The sequence below is a fragment of the Pyxicephalus adspersus genome, chromosome 9 (assembly GCF_032062135.1).
Source record: "Pyxicephalus adspersus chromosome 9, UCB_Pads_2.0, whole genome shotgun sequence".
Classification (NCBI taxonomy): Eukaryota; Metazoa; Chordata; class Amphibia; order Anura; family Pyxicephalidae; genus Pyxicephalus; species Pyxicephalus adspersus.
In genome coordinates, this window is record NC_092866.1 from 35,574,842 (window position 1) to 35,597,602 (window position 22,761).

Consider the following 22,761-nt stretch of genomic DNA (forward strand, 5'->3'; position numbering starts at 1 on the left):
TCTAAGTCCTGTCTGGTGGGTAAGGTACGGAGATGGGCCTTCCAGTCCCACTCCTCCACAATATCCGGATTTGCTGGGCAATGGTCCGAGGATGTTGCTGAGGAGGGTGACATACAGGGGCTGAGGATGGGGGATGCATGACATACCTCTGATGGTGGGATGCTGGAGTCATCCGACCCCTGTGCAACTGGATCCTGCTGTAGTTCGGCCCCCTGCTGCGTGCTCCGCGCCGACGGTGCCTGCCCGTCGGATGTCTTCAAAAATCCAGCCCCCGGCTTTGGGGCCTTGTCTCGATCCCCGCAGCTTCCCGCGGGGAAGAAGCTGGGGATGCCCCTGGAGGAGGAATCGCCCCCTCCAGAGCGTGCCTTTTGTGCCCCCCTGAAGATAATGATTTCCCCTAGGCGGAACACGGAGCTCGGATCCTGAGCTTCCTACTCCGCCGCCATCAGGACACGCCCCCCAAAAACAGTTTTTATACTTACCAATGTAGTGCCTCATCCACCACATTTCCGCCCTCCATATGATCAAAATTTTTTACACCTCCAGGTGTGTAGAATATTTGCTTCCCCTCCTACTGATGTGATATTTCCGTCAAACATCAGTACTTAACATACAAGTACTTGACATACAAGTCAGTGGGTAAAACCACAGGGGAAGGGGGAGGGCAACTATTCAACATCAGAAGATTGAATATTTCAGGGGGGGGGGGCACAGAAGTCAAACCTTTTTAATACACAGGTTACAGCAAAGGTAAGTTTAAAAACTCTTCCTTCCTAACTATTTGTGTGTGTCAGGGCCCTCTCTATTTGGGCGAGATAATCTTACAAACCCTGTTTCCAAAAAAGTTGGAACACTTTCTAAAAATACAAATAAACCTAAAATCTGTAAGGTAATTCACTTGAAATTACCCACTAAATCAACAAACAAAAGATTTTCAGTGCTTTCAATTGAGGCCTGGAACACTATAAAAAAATTGTAAATGAGGCAAGTTTAGCACCGGGTCACATCCCTTTTTATTTTAAACTAACTTAACTACACTTCTTAAAGGTTTGGGAACTGAAGAAACAAGTTGTTGCAGTTTTCCAAGTGGAACTCTTTCCCTCTGTTGCTGTATACAAGACTTGAGCTGCTCAACAGTCCATGGTCGCTGTTCTGATTCTCCTCTTCCTGATACATCAGACATTTTTAATAGGGGGCAGAACAAGACTGCAGGCAGGCCAGTCAAGCACTGGGACAATTTTGTAATTTGTACAGAATGAGGCCTAGCAATGTCCTGCTGAAATATACATAGAGCTCCAGGGAAAAAGTGGTCTTGATGGAAGCATATATCTCTTCAAAATTCCAGTGTTAGCCCCTACATTAGTGCTTTCACATGTATACAGATACCCCATGCCATAGGCACTAATGCAACCCCATTTTTTTCACAGTTTGTACATAACCATCTGGATGGTCTTTTCCATTTTTGGCAAGCTAAAGCTAAAACGTAGACTCTAAAAAACGTTTCCATTGTCTTTCAGTCTATCTCAGATGCTTTGATTTCAGTGCTTGGGCACAGGGAATGTTTTTGAACCAAATTAATATATGGCTACCTCTTTGCAATATACAGTTTGAGGAAGCATTTCTTGACACAGTGGTGGAATCTGTTAAAGTGGAACTAAACTTTTTACTTTACATAAAAGGGTAGGCAACACCTTTATGTAAGGTAAAAAATTACCTTCTTTTTTTTTTTTGGGGGGGGGGGGGTTATAAAAAAAAAAAAGGGTGAAGTCCAAGTCCCTCCCCATCTGTCTTTATTGCCCAGGAGGCTTCTGGCTGCTTCTTCTGCCCATGCCCAATCTCGATTGTCTTGTGATTTTTTCCTGTGCAGTCCAAAGATCAGGTGACGTAGGCAAAAGCAGGAAGAAAAAGGAAGATAGCAGCACCCAGCACTTCCGCCTGGATGAAGACAGGTAACAGGATGGTGCAGCACCCAATCCAGGAGGCATTTGGAGGGATTTGGAGGGATTTTTTTTTTAAATTTAGTTCCACTTTAAGTGACAAGGATTTTCCAAAGTAGTCCTGAGCCCATGTGGCCATGTCCGTCATGGTAGTATGTGCAAGATCACCCACATTTAGTATTAGTCTCCACCCTTAATCTTTTAGCACAGAGATTTCTCCAGAGTCTCTGAATCTTTTTACAGTGGTAATGACTGTAGATTGTGACAGACTGAATGAAGTTAAGCAGGAACTGGGGAGTCACCAACCCATCTTTGCTTGCCTTTGGTGGATGTTCCGTTTTTACCCACCTGTCACCAGATAACCTGGTAATTGAAGAACCTTCCGGATAATTACTTGTAGAAATGCTACAGAACTACTACTTTCCCTCAAATTTCATGGAGTCTTTCGATGGGCATCTGTTTCTAAATTTGATTATGTTTAACAAACAGATTTAACTTTGTTGGTGAAAACACTGAAAATGTTTTGTTTTTTTTCTGTTTTTCCTAATAAAGCAGAAAGAAATCCAGATGTTCTCTTGCTTGTGTTCCAGTGATGGAACCACCAGCTTGTTACTCTTCTGGCTGATTCTGGGCCATCATGATTGACCTACTGGGATGATATAACTTTCACACAGCTAAGCAGTTCATTCATTCATCCTGGCACAAACAAGGGAAAACAGGAATGACAGGTTTCTCTGGCAACCAAAATTAACACTGCACAGGTGCAGCTCACCTCATCGCCGGAAACCTGGAGCACTCAGCCAGGTAGGATGCATTATTGGAAGGGGACATTGCCTGTCCCTTTCTGTACTATTCAACTGCCTGATCCTACAACTTGACACAAAGTAAGAACTCTAACTTGTGAATTAACAAATTACATATTTTAGTTTTTTTTTTTTTTGCAGTTTTAGAAAGCGTTTAACTTTTTTGGAAATGGGGTTTGTGGGATCCATTTCCTTATAGCAGCAACATTACCCTGGCAATGCATGTTTTTCTGAGGAGATCTGGCTCCTGTTATTGGCTTGCAGCAATGAGGGACATGTGAGGCCCTAGTAATGTGTGTCAGCTGTTCCCTGTGCCATCTCTCTGTCCTGGGTGTCATGTCACCTCAGGTTTGCTTCTTAGAGCTGGGCGTCTCCCCACACAACCTGATACAGAAACACTTTCATGACAGAATGGCCGCCAGCACTGCACATGCCATACATACAATAAGCATGTATCATTGAGCACTAACCAGACCCAACTCACATAGGGGGAGCTGCTGGAAACAAAGAAATACAGAGAGCTCTATAGTCTGAGTGACAGCCAGGAAAGTGAGCTGAGGGCCAGTTGGTAGGGAGAGTCAGGGAGTGTCTGCCTCAGAGACGGCCTCAGGGAGTGACTGAGACACGGGCAGTGAAGGGAGGAGACTGCAGATACAACTACAGTAGAAGCAGGAAGGCTGAACCTGTCATCAGAGGGGCACTCCGACACACTGCTCTACTGCAAAGGTAAGCGCTCTAGGGTCCCCAGGGGGGCCAGCCCTCCCTTCATTATGTTATGGGGAGAATTTGGGGGAGTGACTGCACATTGATGGGACAGAGGGGGCACATCTGAAGAAAGTTACATTGACGAGACTGGGCGATTTGCTGTTCATGTTGTCTTGTCTTTTTGTACATAAATGTGTATGGACCGCCAGGACAATGTTATTTACACCTCAGCATTGGGACCAGTCACTAGACCTGGTTGTCCTGTACTTGAGAGGGAGCCTCTTCTCTATCTCCTTTATATCTCCCATATCTGTATTATTCTCTCCTGATACCTAATAATATTGTTACATTTTGTATTGTTACATTACATAGAGTTCTTTGCTCTCCTGACAAAAGGTAAACATTTTAGTAATCACATCAAAGCTAGACAGACACTAAGCCACAAAGAGCCCAAATCTTGGCCATGACCCCCCTCCCGCAATCCTCTTGTTATATCTGCACCTAAAGTATGATAGTTGTACACATCATGAGAATAAAATGCATATATTATACGATGATGAGATTTCATATTTCCTAAATGTTATTCATACCCCCGTCCATAGAGTTACTGACTCTATGCCTACATGGCAGGACTTGTGCAGTCAGAAGAAAAACACTGCATGGGAGGATTAGATTGGCAGGAAGGCTGACAAAACTTTTTTTAAGGTTTTGGGTAAAATATGGGAGGTTTGCAACCCCTGTCACACTCTATTTCTGATGTGCTTCTGATGATCTTTATCTCTAATACAAGAAGTGAAGTGTAAACTTCAAAATTGTATAGTTGTCACAGGAATAGCAGGTAAGTGATAATCTTGCAAACCTGTTCTGGTAAACCACCTGTACTGGAGAGCTCTACTTGTACCTCCCGATTTGTCTCTGGGACAGGAAGTGAAGGGAAATCATCCCAGAGAGACACCAAGCGAAGAAAATGAAACATTGGTCTTAACGATCTATGTACACAAAAGGAAAAAAGTTTTGGCTTCACATACACTTACCTCTGTCTGATGGCACGGACCTCCCTCTGTGTTTACAATCCTTAAAAAAACAAAAAAAAAACAAAACACTTTTTTTCGGCTTGGCCCATGCCTGTTCTGGATTATTCCAAATACATAAATGTATTTGGCCCTACTGGTAAGGCCTATTTAGGAACACTATTTAGGAATGCTTAAAGTATAATTTACCTTGTAGATCTGGGCATCACAGATTTATATTTCTGAATACAGGATGTAATCTGTCAGAGAGGTAAGTGGGTATTAGACCCGGGAATGTTAGGGTAGTGCAGCTTTATATCTAAACCTTAACTTGTCTTTTAAACAAACTATTTGAATTGTGTATTTACATGCTATGACACATGTTTTCCAGACTTTAACCCAGATCTTTAGGGAAGCCAAGATGACTGAGGAAGTGATTGTTCCTGTGTACGCCACAGGGATCTCTGCCCAACTGCAGAAACAACGAGATCAGGAGCTTGGTTTAGGAAAACACGAAAATGCTGTGAAATTTCTGGGACAGGATTTTGATCGGATTCAGCAAGAGTGCTTACAAAATGGAACTCTTTTTAAAGATGAAACATTCCCTCCTAGTGCTTACTCATTGGGCTTTAAAGAGCTTGGGCCAAATTCCTCCAAGACCTACGGAGTTAAATGGGTCCGGCCTACGGTAAGAGATATTTATGTGTTTACTCTGATTACCTCTCATCCCATCCTTATGTCATCCCGTCCCATCCTTGTGTATTACAAGGCCATGAATGTCAGTTAGTGTATGTATATATGTTTATGTGTGTAACTATGTAATAATACATTTAAACTGACAACCTCAGGTATACAGAGGGGAAGTATTTGCACCTGAAGCTGATTTGGGCCACAATGTTTATTTTTGTACCCCCAAGTCTCTGATCACTCTTGGGATCTTTTACTGCCCATTTTTTTATACAAAGTTGGGTTGCATTATGAATGCCCTGCAGCATCCCTTGAGGCATCTGATTTATTTTGGATAACAAATTCATGATGGTGACTTAAAGGCTACGTACACACGTCAGATGGTTCTCGTTAGTTAATTGCTTCAGGGCTGATATCAGATGAGAATCTGACGTGTGTACAGCGCTTGTCTGATGTCATACATGGATCTGTCCTGGGGGATTTACGAACGACTGTAATGCTAGTGAAGGGGATGGCGCAGAGGGTTGCTGCTCACTCGTTCGCCCCCCTCCCTCGCCCCCCTCCCCTCCCCATAGGGCAGAACGGCGCTGTATGTACAGCACTCGTTCAGTCTTTTGTCATTGGAAAGTATTGTGAAAGTTCCTTTCCAAGTACAAAAATCTAACGTGTGTACATAGCCAAAAGCTTAAGTTTAAGTTTACAAGGTGTTGTACATATCTTCCTGGAACATCACCTTGCATAAGAATAACCCACAAGTGACCTCAGTCCTTGGATGGTTGTAGGTGAGTCTGGGGATTTGGGCATTCCCAGGCAGGCTGGATTTGTATGCGTACTGCCTTATGCTGAGCTTTCATGATTGAACTAAGTTGACCAGGGACATTTGAACTCAGAAGGAACAGGGCAAATAATACCAGAAATGAGGCAAGTGCAGACTGCATTAAATTAAATATGATCTAAAGAAACAGTCTTATATGCAGATAACACTTTGAGAAATTTTCTAAATTTCTAACTCCTATGTCTCTATATGGTTCCTTAGAAAATAGTTTATGCAGTACTTACGGAGTGCAGAGGGATGTAAAGACACAATAACACCTAATATTCTCATTTAACCCATTGCATGTTGTTACTAACACTAATACACCTCTAGCAAATGCCTACAATTAAAATAGGGATTTTCATATTTAAAATAAATAGAGTGCATAACTGCCTCAGGGTTATCCCCCCTAGCCAGTCCATACTTTACTGCCAAAATGTTAAATAATTAAGGTAGATAACATTTAAATGGATATATAGTGCCAATATTGGGTAAGCTGTTTGTGCTTATGTTTGCATAGGTTGCATTGCTATGAGTGGAAGTTTCAATAAGAATATCACTGATTTAAGGATCCTTCTAAAGCCAAAGGTAACACCAGCTTTGGTCCAGTATGATCCTGAAACATTGTGCCCCATGTCAGCAACCCAAACTTTTCCCTATGTGAATTGTGAAGAAATCTTCACATGAGACAATTGATCTCTATTATGTGATATGTCACATGACTGCAGGATGTTCACAAACAGCAAAGAAGCATTGGGAGATTTGTGTACCATTCCAGTCGAGAGGTCTGCTCCAGTTTCAAACTGCAGATAATTCTGCTTATGGAAAGGATTTTGGCTGTGCACAGTGGACTTCCTGTTCAATAGAAATGCAGATGCAGTCTCGCAATATGACGATCATGTATTATGGCTTTTCTGTCCAGTTGCTTCCATTGGTCTAATCCCCATGGTACATACCCTTTTCAGGTTTGTAAATGAAATGTCCAATTTTTAGTTGGAAAATAACCGAGCTGCAGCTATTCCAGCAGAGAGTCTTCTCTTCCTAATAGTGTCTTCTCTTCCTGTCAACAGAGATTTTTTTTTCACAGAGTTGCTACCTTTACATATATATATATATATATATATATATATATATATATATATATATATATATACATTATAAACCGGTCCGACCTGAGGTACGTATTTTTACCTAAAGTAAACCCAAAACAAAATAGAAAAATACATGAACTCAACTATAACATCCATTTAAAATGGGGAAAAATAAAAACTAAAATCACATAGACTTAAACTGGTAATCTTTTTTTTCCTTTTTACAGGTTTTTTTTATTTTGTACTTTTGAGTTGGTTATGATGGGTCAATTGCTGGTAAATGAGGTCACAGCCATTGGTATAAACTGCATTTTTTTTTAAATCTTGGTTTATATGGAGTATATATAGTTGCGGCGATAAATTTTTGGACAGAGACAAGTTTTTTCTAATTTTGGTTCTGTACATTACCACATGTAATTTTAAATGAAACAACTCGGAAGCAGTTGAACTGCAGACTTTCAGCTTTAATTCAGTGTGATGAACAAAAAGATTGCAAGAAAATGTGAGGAATTAAATCCTTTTTTTAACACAATCACTTCAAATCAACGGCTCAAAAGTAATTGGCAAAATTCAAAAGCTGAAAATAAAATGTTAATTTCTAATACTTCGTTGAAAACCCTTTGCTGGCAATGACAGCCTGGAGTCTTGAACTCATAGACATCACCAGATGCTGGGTTTCCTCCTTTTTAATTCTCTGCCAGGCCTTTACTGCTGCCGCTTTCAGTTGCTGTTTGTGAAATGGATGCTCAATTGGGTTCAGATCAAGTGACTGACTTGGCCATTCAAGAATATTCAACTTCTTTGTTTTAATAAACTCCTGGGTCGCTTTGCCTGTATGTTTGGGTCATTGTCTTGTTGGCTTGTTTCACCTGCATGGAGAGCTCCTTTGACCGCATGTTGTCAAAATCTTCCACATACAAGCAACCCCCCCCCTACATTAACTTCAGACCTATCTGCCTGATTATTAATGAAATAACGAAGGAGTTGCCCACACCAGCCTATGAAATAGCCTTTGAGTCAATTGTCCAATTACTTTTGAGCCCCTGAAATGAATTGATTGTGTAAAAAAAGGCTTTAATTCCTCACATTTTTATGCAATCTTTTTGTTCAACCCACTGAATTAAAGCTGAAAGTCTGCAGTTCAACTGCATCTGTTGTTTCATTTAAAATTAATTGTGGTAATGTACAGAACCAAAATTAGAAAAAAGGTGTCTGTCCAAATATTTATTTTATGCAATCTTTTTGTTCAACCCACTGAATTAAAGCTGAAAGTCTGCAGTTCAACTGCATCTGAGTTGTTTCATTTAAAATTACTTGTGGTAATGTACAGAACCACAATTAGAAAAAAGTTGTCTCTGTCCAAATATTTATGGACCTAACTGTATGTAACAAAATATATTCATTTACACATGAGAAGGATAAACTCCATATGGAAATGCTGCATAAATATTTAATGAATAATTTGTCACTTGACATAAAATAAACATAAATATTAGGGATTATAAAATAAACTGCTTTTTTGTTTAGAGAAAATTGAGTTACTATTAAAATAACTTCCTCACTGCATAATTTAGTATCATAAAAGAATGCTAAGAGTTTGAATATCTACTTACTAAAAGCCAAAGAGAACAGTGATTTTATTGTCTAGGCAAGTTCCCTGATGTAGTCATTCTGAAAGATTTTGTGATTGGGTCGAAGTGGAAATGTCAATTAATAACCATAGGCATAGAAAAATGCTGTCCCTATTATTCTCTTGTGGTCACTGATGTTACCTGTCAGGCGTTATTAACCCCCTACTTTGCTCATTTCCACTTTTGCTCAGTTTTAATTGATCAAGGTCTGTGAAATGTTTATTACAAAGCTGCAAGCACAACATGGAGTTTTCCTTTGTTCAGTGATAGCACCCAGTTCTTGAAGACTCACCATGCCAGTCCCAAGTCTGCTGTACTGTGTATAGGATTTGAATCCTGAAAAAAACTTTAAACCATTTTTCTAAATAATGCATTTAAGGGGCCATCGTTCAAATCAGAATTCAGACACTCATTCATTGTCCTCTGCTTATTCATTCTGATTCCTGACTAACAAAGTCAACAGACCGCTTACCCCACTTTGAGCCTGACAAATTATCAGACATCTTACCCAGAATCTCTGCCCTTTCTTGCATGGCTCATAGGAGCACAGGGATCTTCATGCTACACTTTAGACATATCACTTTTCCTACAAAAAAGAACAAAGAATTGAGGCCAACTTGCGGGGACCTTTTCAAACAACTTGGGAAAACAAATGTCCAAATAACACTAGAGAATCAATTACAAAGAAGTTTACCTTTGTGACACTATTAGAATGACAGAACATGTTCTGCAACTACTATTTTCTTGACAGTAATACCTAACAATGAGGTCGGCTGTTCTTTATGAGCAAGACTGAGCTGGCAGAAGGAGAAAAACAGGACCTGCCTACTTGTGAACCACTTACCCCGGTACTGTATCTGTGAACAATAATGAATTTAGTAAAGGCACATCCATGCATATCATAATATTATAATAGCACTGACGTTTTGCTAATATAGACCAGATTTGTTTGTATGTCAAAGGTTGGACCCCCCTCCAAGCGTGGTCATTCTCCTGACCTCACGGGGGGCAGACCGGCCAGAGCTGCAAACCAATAAGACCAAAATAAGAGTGGGCATGTATGCCCATTGCCGAAAAAGGTGAGGGCACTGCTACTTCCATCCTTGCAACCTTTTGTATGTAAATCTATAGATTTATATTATGCAAATTGAGATAAAAGTTGTTTTTTTAATTCGATTGGACTTTAATGATATTAGATTTCTTCTTCCTTTAAAGCAAAACTAAACCCTTACCCTTAAAAATAGCGGTTAGGCAACCTGTCCCCATTTGTTCATAAGTGCCCCATATTCTTTCTTCTCTTCTTCCTGGTTCTGATCTTCAAGCATCGTGATTGGCCAGAATGACACCATTCATTCAAACTCATTCATTCAGAACTTGCAGCCCTAGGGGATGCCAGGATGTAGGTCACATCCCAGCATTATACATTCAGCTGCACATACATTAATGCTGACAAATTTGTTATTTGTTGTGAAGACAGCATTTTAAGAAGACATGCCAACAAGCATTGTGATTGAAATAAATGGTAATGGTTTGTAATTTTTTTGCTGTTTTAAGGCCTGCGCAGCTTACAGTGATGAAGTCAAGTTTGAATTCTACAATACATTAAAAACTGCTTGATGAGCATGTTAGCAAAATATATAAATAAACATAACAATGATCCAAAGCACATTAACAAATTCACCAAGGAATACACATAAAAGCCCTGATTTAAATCCCATTGACATGTTGTAGAGAATTTAAAAGACTTTTTTTTTTAAGGAAATTTGCAAATATATTGTAATGGACGTTTGCATGTAAGAGTGGTAGAAAAAACTTCACCAAGTCAGCTTCAGACACTGGGCCTTATTTATGAAAGCTCTTCAAGGCTGGAGAGGTTACACGGTCAACAGTGAAGCTGGGTAATCCAGCAAACCTGGAATGGATTTCTTCAAAGTCGTTTGCTATTTGCTAGATAATGTTTTGAATCTTGGAGCAGATCCATTCCAGGTTTGCTGGATCAACCAGCTTTTCTGATGAAAATGCATGCTCACCAGCTTTATAAAGCTTTAATAAATCAGGCCCACTGGTGGGAAGTTACACAACAGTTTTATTTCAGCTAAAGAGGGAAATACCAGACAGTTGGGCCAAGGGTTTATAATTTTTTGCACAGTATGCTGTTACATCTGTTGGTAAATACATGACTAAAAAGCAACAATTTAAAAAGGCACATTTTCACATGTTTTAATTCATGTCAATCACCTTTATCTATAGGAACTTACAATTACAAAATAATATTTGTATATTACAAATTATCTGAAGTCCTGGTTTGTAGAGGCAGTGTTCCCATTCAGCTGATTTTTTGCATCTATAGAATATAAATTTATAATTTGTGTATGTGTTTATAAAAGATCAGGAGGAATCCCTGCCCTATATGCTGTTTTGCACAAATTCACGCGTAAAAAAAAATCTGTTTTGTAGAATAGGCAAACCACCTATTAATTATTATTTTTGGTTTAATTCTTTAGAATGTCAAATGTGCAAAAATTATTAAAAAAACAATTACATTTATGTTCAAATAAATATCTGTAGCATTAAAACGCAAGACTGGAAAATATATAAAAAAAATCTGATGTAATGATTTAGCAAATCATAACCCCTTCATATTAAAACGTATTGTATTACTTTGTATCTAATTCTAATATTGCATAGAATAAAATGGCCAAAACTTGCCACTTGCTGTTTGCCCGCAGGGCCAACTTGTATAAAGAAGTTGTGCTGGGTTAGAAAGAAGCCTTTGGGGGGTAGGTTTATACACTTTGTGGACCTGTTATGATCATGTCATGTTGGACTGGTTTAACTTGCCTTCCCACACAATAAATACTTTATGACATTCCTTTGTTTATGTTCATCTCACTAAGGACAACCAAAATCTTTGGAAAGTCAAAGTTGTGTTACCCATTTTATTGCAGCATAATGATCATTGTCAACAATAAAGGTATAGGGGGACTGATCCACAACCCTGACCACTTGAGGCTCCTGATTTACCCTAGGAGATGGTCAGGGATTGGGGATTTGTTGGAGACTGAAGATGCACTAAGACTGGGGAAATGGTATGGCTGCACAGCAAACACCAAAGAGCCACAGGCTGGGCACCAGGGATCTAGAAAACTACTACCGTGTTTCCCCGATGATAAGGCAGGGCCATCAAATAAGACAGGCCCCCCTTTTTAGAGAAAAATGAAAAATAAGCCCCCCCCGCAAATAAGCCTCCCACCGATACCTGCACTTACCCGAATCGGGTGGTACGGTGGGTGACTCCGTGTGGTTCCTCCGTGTGTGCCGCGCCTCGTCATGAAGAGGAAGTGACAGGACTGCAGTGCGCGCACGTGACTCCGCCCAAGCAAACACAGGCAGCTTCCCTCATCCCTCCCTAACGGAGACTGCAGGAGTTTGTTCACGGGTTCAGACAGGTTTTTTTTGCTGTGAGCAATACCACTTACTCTATATACGGTAAGCTTTAGAATGGGACATTAAATGGTACAGTATATGATGAATTACAATGGGACATTTAATGGTACGGTATATTATTGATTACAGTAGAAGGGGACAATGAATGGATCAGATTAATCAGAAGGGGACAATGATTGGCACAGATTGATCAGAAGTGGACATGAATGGCACATGATTGATCTGAAGGGGACAGGAATGGCACATGATTGATCAGAAGGGGACAATGATTGGCACAGATTGATCAGAAGTGGACATGAATGGCACATGATTGACAACAATAACTGTGTACTGTAGTCTTCTTCATGGGTAAATAAGGCATCCCCCTGAAAATAAGCCCTAGAGCATATTTTGGCCTTCAAAAAAAAATAAGACAGTGTCTTATCATCGGGGAAACAGGGTATTTCTGGCTATTGAATGGTGGCAGAAATCAAGGCTTCTAAAAAGATATCTTTTGTATTGACCATTCATCTTATTGCATTTGTAGTTACTCCTCTGTGGGATAGTTATGGACATGACTGTAGACTTTGTAAAGCTCTGTGTAATATATCAGAATTTTATAAACACAAGATAATAACTCCCTTAGTTGCACATAGTAACATTGATAATTTATGAGCACTTCCCTTTTTCTTTATTTTGTACTGTTACAAAGATTACAATCAATTCAGATGTCCTGTGCACGTGTTTTTTTTACTGTGTTATCTATTGTGTTATCTTTTCAACATCACAATGATCTTGTTTTTCTTGTTATTTTTGTATGTGTATCCCCACAGGCAAAATGCCTCTTAAATGTTTTTTTTTTTATCAGTCTTCAATACCTATGACTTTTCTTTTGCCCACTCATATTTGTTTACTGTCAGAAATACCTTACAAAAAAACAAAGCCAAGCAAGTTTAAAAGTTGATGTGTCTGTTGTTGGAAGAAGTTTGCATTGTGGTCTGGGTCCCCACTGCGAAGGTTCATCTCCTCTTTTTTTTACTGGTGATCATTGTCACCAATATAGAAAGCGATGGCAAATCCAAAATAGCTGTTGAAGAAGAGTTCCAGGAAGTCTTTAAAAGTGGCCTTTGTTTCGGGGACAACTGTTCATACAACTCTTTTTTTCCTTTTGTAGGTTCTCTTTAACTTGCTTTGCATCTCTGGAAAATAGGATGAAGGGAATTTTACTCATCAGTACACAAGCAACAAATAACTCATAAGGGGTTTTAGTGTTTTGTTACTCCAAAACCTAAAAGAGGTGGCTTATACACTTTTATCTAGCTTTGCCCTTCAGGCCAGCAGAAATGAGGGTGGCTCTCACGAACATAAGTTTGTGGTGAAACAAAAGTTATTCATGAGAGAATAATCACCCTGCTGCTGTTCATTTTTTTTAGTTGGCTGACTTTTCTGTAAGTGCCCCACCCAAGCCAAGTATTCTATTGCATATATTCCTCTTTACCTCATACAGTGGGAGAATTCATATCTTTCCTTTTTTGGCAGAGTCTGGGGAGTTAACCATCTAATATTTCTCAGGAGCTTCTTTAGCTGGTCCATTGTGTCTGCCCATTTTTGTGTGTTTTTGTCAGTTTAGTTTTACCTTTTTGTATGAATAGAGACTTGTGTTTTATCCTAAACATGTTTATATTCACCCACTGCTGGGTAAATAATGTATTTTTTATTGTTAATAATGTAAGACTAAGGCTGCATACACACGTTCAATATTTGTTGTAAAGGATCTTACAAAATCCTTCCCAACGACAAAAGACTGAACGATGCATGAACAAGTGCTGTACATTTAGCACTGTTCTGCTCTAAATAGAGGGAGGGGTAGAACGACGGAGCAGCACCCACTGCGCTTTCTCCACTTCACTTTTATTAAGATTGTTTGTCATCCGTTGATCTACCTGGAAGGATCCACGAATGGCGAGCACTGTACACACACCAGATTATCGTCCAATATCAGCCCTGAGGCGATTATCAGATGAGAATTATCTGATGTGCGTACGTACCCATAGAATGTGACTAATCAAATTGGTAATCACAAATTCTCCATATTCCTTTGTTCATTTGGCTCATGAATTATGCATCATCCGTGTTTTACTGCTTGTTTTTTTTTTTTTTTTACTCTTACTTTCATAAGGCTTCACTTCAAAGGGGACACAGTCTTCTTTAATGACAATCACTTTATTGCCTGATGTTTTATTTATTCACATTTATTTGAAACATCATTTTGATGGAGTCAGCAAATAACCATATCACATGCACATTATAACTCAACCTTCTTTGTTTTTTTTTTTAACTTATTGGAAACAAAATATCCCTTTATTTACGTGTGAAAATCCCTCAATCCATGTACAAACCATGCCCAATAGGTTCCGAGCTGTCTTGATTTCCCTGTTTTTTCCAGAGTTTGCTGTTCCATCTAACGCAGCCATCCTCTTTCTTTCAGATCTCCCTGACATTTTCCAATCTCGCACTGCACAGGTGTAAGATAGGGTGACGTGCCTTTCTCCAAAACGATTGCTATTTCATTGTGCATGCATGAGATCTAGCATTATGTAAAAGGGATAATATTAAAAATATGATAATAGATTCACTTTAAACTGAACTTCTTCAGTGTTAACCGCTATCCTGCACATTGTTGGGCTTGCAGCTTTAAACACGCCTGTCACTGAGAAGTTATATTTGCTACAATTGTTGGTGCAACACCTTCTAAAGAATGCTAATTGCCTGCATTTTGAGCTGATTTTTTGGTTTCGGTAGTTTCAGTCCAACACCTGAAATAGGCATGCAGATAACTTTGTGGCTAAGTTGTTCTGCAATTTGCTGAACTCTTGGGCTGCATGCTCTTTCTGAGTTAGAACTTCCACCAGGCCAGCACTATTTTTCAGGAACCAGGTCAGAATTGGCAGCTTATATATTTCTCCACTGAAACGTCCAGAATCAGAGAGTTCTTTCATGGCTGACTAACTTCCTCCTAAGCTAAATCAAGCCTTTTGATGGGCTTTTTTATAAAATTGACATGAATTGGGAGAAGAACATATGTAAACAAACCTTTAAAGGGAAACGGAATGTTACAGGATTTTAGTAACTTGGACTCCTATACCAACTATTCCTCCCCTTGTTCTATAGAAAGTGGATATTTTCACTGGGTAAACACAAACAGACTTGAGATCCATGGCAAGGACTTTCTATGCTTATGACAACCTAAAATTTTAAATCATGAAAATCTCCCATCTTTGGTCACAAACAGTCTTTTCTCTGTAGGAATTAACTGCATTTCTACTATTTCAAACCTCCATTCTGCTGATCAACAAGGACTGGTCAAAAATAACATAACAACTTGCCTCTCTTGTGATATATCCAAGTAAAGTCATACACAAGATCTAGATATAGCCTACGGCTCCCATGATGTGTATACAAACCAGTGTGGTTTTGGGTGGTATCTCAACAGCTTTACGATACGGTAGTTGTAGTGTAGATACTGAAGAGGAGAGGTTCCTACTATAAATATTCCACATCTATATACAACTATTAGAGTAAAGATCATAGTGAAAGAAAAACTTTGGAACATGAAGTAACTGTATGTTGCCAACTATATTGTTTCGTTATCAGATAGATAGAGCCATTTCTGTATTTAAATTATTTTTATGGGGAGCAGCAGCCTACCTACTATTACCTAAGTGTGTTCATGATTTATGAGAAGGTGCATTTGCCTGAGGGAAGACACCTAACAAGTAGTGCGGTAATTGCTGTCATGGTTCCCAGGAATTGTGAGAAACTTGATTGAGTGAACAGATAAAATGAGAGTTGGTAGTTGTACAAGTTAGGCTGTGTACACTGGTAGTATTTTTGTCAATAGAAAGGATCTTTCCGGATACTTTCCAACAACAAAAGACTGAAAGATGCATGAATGAGTGCTGTACATACAGTGCTGTTGTGCTCTATGAAGAGGGGATGGGGGGAATGAGCGAGTGGCATCCTGCTGCGCTCTCTCCCCTTCACTTCCATTGCGGTTGTTGATACCAGCCCTGAAGTGATAATCGAACGAGAATCATCTGACGTGTGTACGTAGCCTTAGTTCCCTGAAAACAAAGTGACCATTTAATTATAGCATATGTTTTTATTCTATAAGGTAGTTTTTACTTATATTGGGGTCTTTTGTGCTTTTTGTATTATTGCATTCAAAGTCCAATGCATGGCATACATACTAAACATGAGCTTTAGCGGGTGATTTTTACATGTACAAGATTTGTTATCATGTTAAATCTTACACGGCCTGTTGATTTATTTGCCCAAAGGTTATTGTTGTTGTCCTTTCATTTTCATTGTGCTCATTGTTCTTTTCTGTTTGTTTTTTACAGCAACTTGTGTCCAATCCTCAGTTTATAGTGGATGGTGCGACAAGGACAGACATCTGCCAAGGAGCTCTCGGTAATGAGTAAATTTCAGACCAGCTGGAAGTTGTATCAGTTATGTGATGTATCATGTAGATGTGTGTACAGTGATATCAGGCTTGTGAATGATTGGGAAATTGATTAAAATATTTGATGAGGGCAAAATTGACAGCAAATCTGCTTTGTGTTTATCAAGTGCTGCATAGTGAAAAGGTTCACTAAAGAATCAGTGTTGGTCCTGGAAGGGATAAAGGGGGAGCAGGCCCAGAACAGAAAGTGGTGCTCATAGCTTGTACCTACAGTATGGAACTGATATAAAATGCCTAGAACTTCACTGTGCTATACATTCCCTATTTACTGAAATCAAAAGTCTCAAAAATTCCATTAAGACCTCAAATGATAAAGCTGTTATCATGTCTAAGTATTTTTTCATTTAAACCTCACTGAACAAAAATAAAGCAAAATAAACATAATGACAGAAATATACAGACACGATTATTTATAGATCATCTTTGTGGTTTAATGTGAGTGCCCAGTTACCCATTAATAAATTGAATAGGCATGCACAGAGTGTATTGTCAGGGAGGGCACAGGTTCACTTTGAGAGAATACTGTCACAAAGGTATCAAGTGATAAAGGTATCTATAGATGTGCATTATACTCACAATATCAATCGGGTCACATCATGAAAGATATTACAAAACCATAACTATCTCTATATTTGGAAAATACTTTGCCAACAGACACCGCAGAAATAAATGAATGCAAGAAAAGTACAATAAATTGTGACATTTATTAGATACAACACCACTTGACAAAGCCTAATTTCAAGATATAACACAATAAGAAAATAAATGGCAGAACAGTACTGCATATGAATAAATCCCCTCACATCATAAAAAGTACATGTGTCTTGCAATGATGATCAGTGGAGTTCTAATATTTTGTGCAGAACTCCTTTTTACCTTGTACACACTATATCAAATTGATATGAAGAAGGTTTATTCTATCAATGATCCCTCACTGTGATTCCATGTAGTCTGTGACAGATGGGGCTGCAGTGGTCCTCTTTGCCAGGGCAACAGTGAGAACAAACTATTTATAAATAGGGACTGTTGCACCCCCACAACACTGTATAGAACTGTAAGGAATGGCAGTTAAGGAATATTCCAAAAACCTGGAGAACATTTCTTCCATAAGACTAAACCTCCTTCATATCAACATGGAGCTCAAGAGTAGCAACCGTTAAGTGCTCGCCAGTAGCCCACACTATGGGCCTGATTTAATAAAGCTCTCTGAGGCTGGGGAAGGTACACTTTCATCGGTGAACCTGGATGATCCAGCAAGCCTGGAATGGATCTGGTCCAGGATTCAAAACATTTGCTGACAAAAAGCCAATGACTGTGAAGAACTCCATTCAAGGTTTGTTGGATCACCCAGCTCCACTGATGATAATGTATCCTCTCCAGCCTTGGAGAGCTTTAATAAATTGGGCCCTACACGTGAGGCTGTCTTTTTCTAACAGCTCAAAGCACATGGGGTATACAGGTGCTTTTTGTACCAGGCACAAGGGAAGGTAAGGCATATACTTCTGACGTGTGACGTCTGACCGCAAGTACAAGAGAGGGGTGCAACACGAAGAGCCGGTAAATGATGAGCTGCGGAACATTTAAAGTAACTAGAGATATAGTCAGCGATATTGACCGTGTACATGGTGGTCCTAATTGCAAAAATAAAGAAACAGGCTTTTTATGTTGTGAAACTTATTAAATTCCAGCTCCATAGGAGGTTAATCACACTCCACCAAGTGGCATAAAAGGCCAGGTATTAAACTCCTCAAATCTTGATGATAATGTTGTCAATTGTCACAAAAATGAAAAAAAAATGTGGATCAGACTTTGGGTTGATTTTCTGAAGTAATTTAGGTTTTTACTTAGAAAAGTAAATTATCATTCCAGTTTTGTGTTCTGCATAAACAGTAGCTTAGTCTGTAGTACAGAGAAGAGGCTTTGCTGGGTGAAGTGTGTGTGTAGGTGTTGGAAGGCATGTTCTGTGTGGTTTTATTTTGGGTGTGTGACACAGGGATTCCCTTAGGCGTCACTCCCTCCTCCTGCCTTACATTTCTCTTTTCTGAGTCACTACTCTGGAGCTGAGGCGTGCCTGTAGCAATGTGTGCACATACATGGATATCACTATGTTTAATGTGTACAGAAAAAAAGGAAGATTTTTTAAAGACTGACCAAAAAACTTTTATTACACATTATATTGCGGATACAGTGCCCATGAAATTCTGCACCCAGTGTTATAATTATATGTTTTATGGTATGTTGGTGTATTATAAAGATTACTGTTAAGATTCCCGAAATCAATCTTATCTTCCCCAGGACTAGGTTCAGCATATGAACACACAATGATTTCTTTTACTTTTCAGGGACAATGCAGTGAACCATGACCGCATTTTGAATTTGTGTACAGTATCTTTAATTTGCATGGTGATCACAATGATATGTATGTGTGCCAAACACACTATTTGAGTTTGAAAGAATATATTCTTGGTCTGTAGTCAGTATATCTATATTCATTGATCTCTGCATGCCTGTATTTGCTTTATCTACTTCAAAACTTTGTGTAAATGTCTGTGGACTTGTTATTACATATGTGTATATTTCTAAAGAAAGAGAATATAATGTGTGCTAAATGCGTAGTCTCTGCCCTAAATTTTATACTAAATTCCATTTGTGGAATTTTGTTTTATTTATGCAATGTTTATTTTGAGGTCCAGGTTTAAAGCATTGGGAACTGACTAATTATTATGCAATAAGTTGTCAAGCTGCAAATTTAGTTTTGCTATTGCATAAAGGTATTGCTTGAATTCTTCCCTTGGATTTTAACATCTGAATCACAATGATTTTTTCATTTGCGGTAGTATCCCCTTGGACTGGAGTTCCCCAAACTGGTCAATTTCAGTTTATGATGTATGGGTGAATAGGACTAGCTAAGTGGTTGATAAAATAACTGTGGTCAAAAGGTGTTCAATACACAATGGAAGATCTAATGTTTAAATATTTTAATGTTTCTGTAGTGCTCCATTCTGGCCCTCCTTAGGGTGAGGTGGCTTGTGGTGAGACCCAGGGTTGAATGGTTACCAACCAAGTTGAGTGGCCTTGAATTTTATTTTGGCTGTGCTGATGGCCTAATTTATTAGCTAGTGGCAAATGGAATTCACTAATAAAAAAAACAATCCTTTTCATCAATTGGTCTTGGTCAGTAACTCAACAGTATTGGATCATCATGACATCCAAAAGACCATCAGTAATGGCAGCTTCCATTTTGATATGATTACATGTTTTATTTAAGGCCTAATCTTTATTTGCTATGAATTCTGTTCTACCTGATTGTGAAATCCATTTCCTTGCAGTTGTTTACCTTTTTTTTAATCAAAGTTCACAATATATATTTTTACTATATATCATTGTGCAGATTGCTTCATATGTTTTATGTTTTTCTTCTGGTCAGGTGACTGTTGGCTCCTTGCTGCTATAGCTTCTCTTACATTGAATGATACTCTCCTTCATCGAGTGGTTCCCCATGGTCAGAGCTTCCAGCAGAACTATACAGGAGTGTTCCATTTCCAGGTGCCGAGAAATTAAATTTCTGTTTAAAAATATGTAACAATGTTATGCGATTACCAGTGTTCTGCTTACCTGGAAGTGATCCTTAAACTCAGCATTGGGGGCTTTAAATTCACAAGGTGTTTTAGGTTGGTTATGTCATGGTAGTTTGTTATACTGTTTGTTCATTGGTGTTTGGCTACTACTCTTTTCCGTTTTTGTTACTATCCCAACATTAATCCCAAACTAGGTATAACTAATAGACCTGCTAATAAAAAGTTTCTGATACATTGGTCCTGTAATACATATTGTAATAAATATTGGTATACACAGAAAATATATACATATGCTGAGATATTTTAATACTGTAAGCAGGTATAAATGATTTCTGTCATATCTGGCTATTTGAGTTTTACACCCATTTGTGAAAATTTGTCAGCAGTTATGTTTGCAATGGCAGTTAGGTTTCTGTGCAGTTGTTGCTTCCTAATGTCAGTGAATCACTTCCTCAGGGGAGATGCTTTGTGTAGCTTTTACCTGCAACAGCCCAATAGAAAATGAATGGGGGAAGCTATGAGTGGTACTGAACTGCTCACTGCTGCCTACTATCAAATGTGCAAGCGCTGATTCTTTAGGAACCTTGGTGTACTGGTTCATTAAGAACCAGTGCTGTGGTGCCAGAGACTGAGCGCCGGGCAAGGTGCCAGCCACATGGGGCCACTGCAGGTTTGAACCTTCCCAAACATGTAAACGATGTGGCCCACCATGTCATTTGTGACCTGGTTCACCAACCAATATAATGTTTGCCTATATGTGCCAAATATAAGCAATTGGACATTTTCAGCTTCCAGATGCAATACACAATGTATTTTAGCAAGTTGGTAGATAACTTCATTTTTACAGCTATAGACCACATTCTTTAGGGCAGTGTTTCCCAACCTTTCTTAGTCGCGGTACATATTTTACAATTAGAAAAATCCCACGGAACGCCACCAAAAAGTCAGACACGTAAATTAGCTACCTGCTGCCATCTAGTGGAAGAGTTTTTTTTGGTTCTGCCTATCACTATACATCGCTGGTATAGACAAATGAAGACAAATTTTTTGCAGTAAATAAATCATTTTGGGACCAATTAACTGAAATTGGATAATTTCCCACGGTACACCCGAAGATCTCTCAAGGCACACTAGTGTGCCGCGGAACAGCGGTTGAAAAACACTGCTTTAGGGTATATGGGCCTGATTTATTAAAGTTCTCCAAGACTCATCAGTGAACTTGGGTGCTCCAGCAAACCTGGAATGGATCTAGTCCAGGATTTAAAACATTTATTAACAAATAGCAAATTGCTTTTAACAATCCATTCCAGGTTTGATGGATCACACAGGTTCGCAGATAAAAGTGTATCTTCTCCAGTCTTGGAGAACCATAATAAATCAGGCCCTATGTTTTGAAGAGATACTGTACATAGCAGTTTGTATTCTGTGATCATAACATTAACCAGGTAACAATCCTTACTGCTTTTTCTTTTTATGTGAAATCCATAATGTATAAATCATAATAATAAAGTATATAATGTTAGTCTTTAGCACTACAGCATGCTTTCTATTGACCTGCAGTCTGTTCAGTAGTGGTAAATTAGTGGTCAGTTTAGCTTTGCTGATGGAATGTGTTGTGGCAACAGCACTGCCTAGGTGATGAGGTCAGGTATTTGCATTCAGGGACCTTCCCTACTTGTTTTACCTTTGTGGTAGATATTCTAATACTAATGTAATCTTATCATTACCCCACCCAGTCAAAGCTAATGCATATGGGAAAATGTGGTATGTGGATTCCCACAAGCAGAAACATGTTATGCAGTGGAAGTGATAGAGACTTGTCAGAAAATAGCCAGAGATTTCAGTACAGGAAATATTTTTTTAACAGATTCTATGCTTTCTTACGGGTGGTCACATGATAGTATGATTGTGTTGGTGAATCACTCTTCAGGGTGGGAACTGCCAGGCTTAGAATGAGGAATGCTAGAAAGGAAAAGAAATTCACTAGATCCATTTCTCTAATTCATGTTGTCTGCCGTTGATTTCAGTATTTTGTTTGCTTGAAGTAAATTGTACCAACTATGTCCATAGGGTTTTATATCTGGGATATGTTTATTTCCCTAGTGGTTGAACTTGATGGTCTTTTTTCAACCTAACCTACTAAGTAACTATGGTATATTCATCTCCATGTGTACATTTACATAGTGTTTTATCTTAATTTGTTTTTTTACTTGTTTATTCTAGTGTTGTTTACACAAAGATACGTTTTAAAACTTCTGTGATTATATGTATTATTTACCATGCAAAGGATGGAATGCATTGTTATTTGTTTAGAAATTGTACATAGTCTAAAGCATGGATTGTAGAAATGTATGTGGGGAATATATGGCACTATAGTGAAGTTAGGCAGTGTTTAAGTAAAGCCACACCTTTTTATTTGGGGTAGAGTAGTGGAGGGTAAAAAGGCTGTAATTTTCTTTGCAATTTCTGTCTCATTTGGGGGATTTTCCTTCATGTTCTGTAGACTTAACACAAAGTGAAAGAATATCTTCTTTTTTTTTTTTTTTTTTTTTTT

At 38.8% G+C, this 22,761-nt stretch overlaps 1 protein-coding gene across 1 annotated transcript in view; it reads left to right on the forward strand.

The window, feature by feature from the left end:
• The first annotated feature begins 3,323 nt into the window (after positions 1 to 3,323).
• Positions 3,324 to 22,761, forward strand: part of CAPN1 (calpain 1) — a 48,951-nt gene continuing 29,513 nt past the window's right edge. The window contains exons 1-4 of the mRNA XM_072421400.1: positions 3,324 to 3,466; positions 4,847 to 5,143; positions 16,508 to 16,577; positions 20,057 to 20,175. Of these exons, the coding sequence (XP_072277501.1) occupies positions 4,877 to 5,143; positions 16,508 to 16,577; positions 20,057 to 20,175 (456 nt within the window). The 5' untranslated portion in view covers positions 3,324 to 3,466; positions 4,847 to 4,876. The remainder of the gene's footprint in view (positions 3,467 to 4,846; positions 5,144 to 16,507; positions 16,578 to 20,056; positions 20,176 to 22,761) is intronic.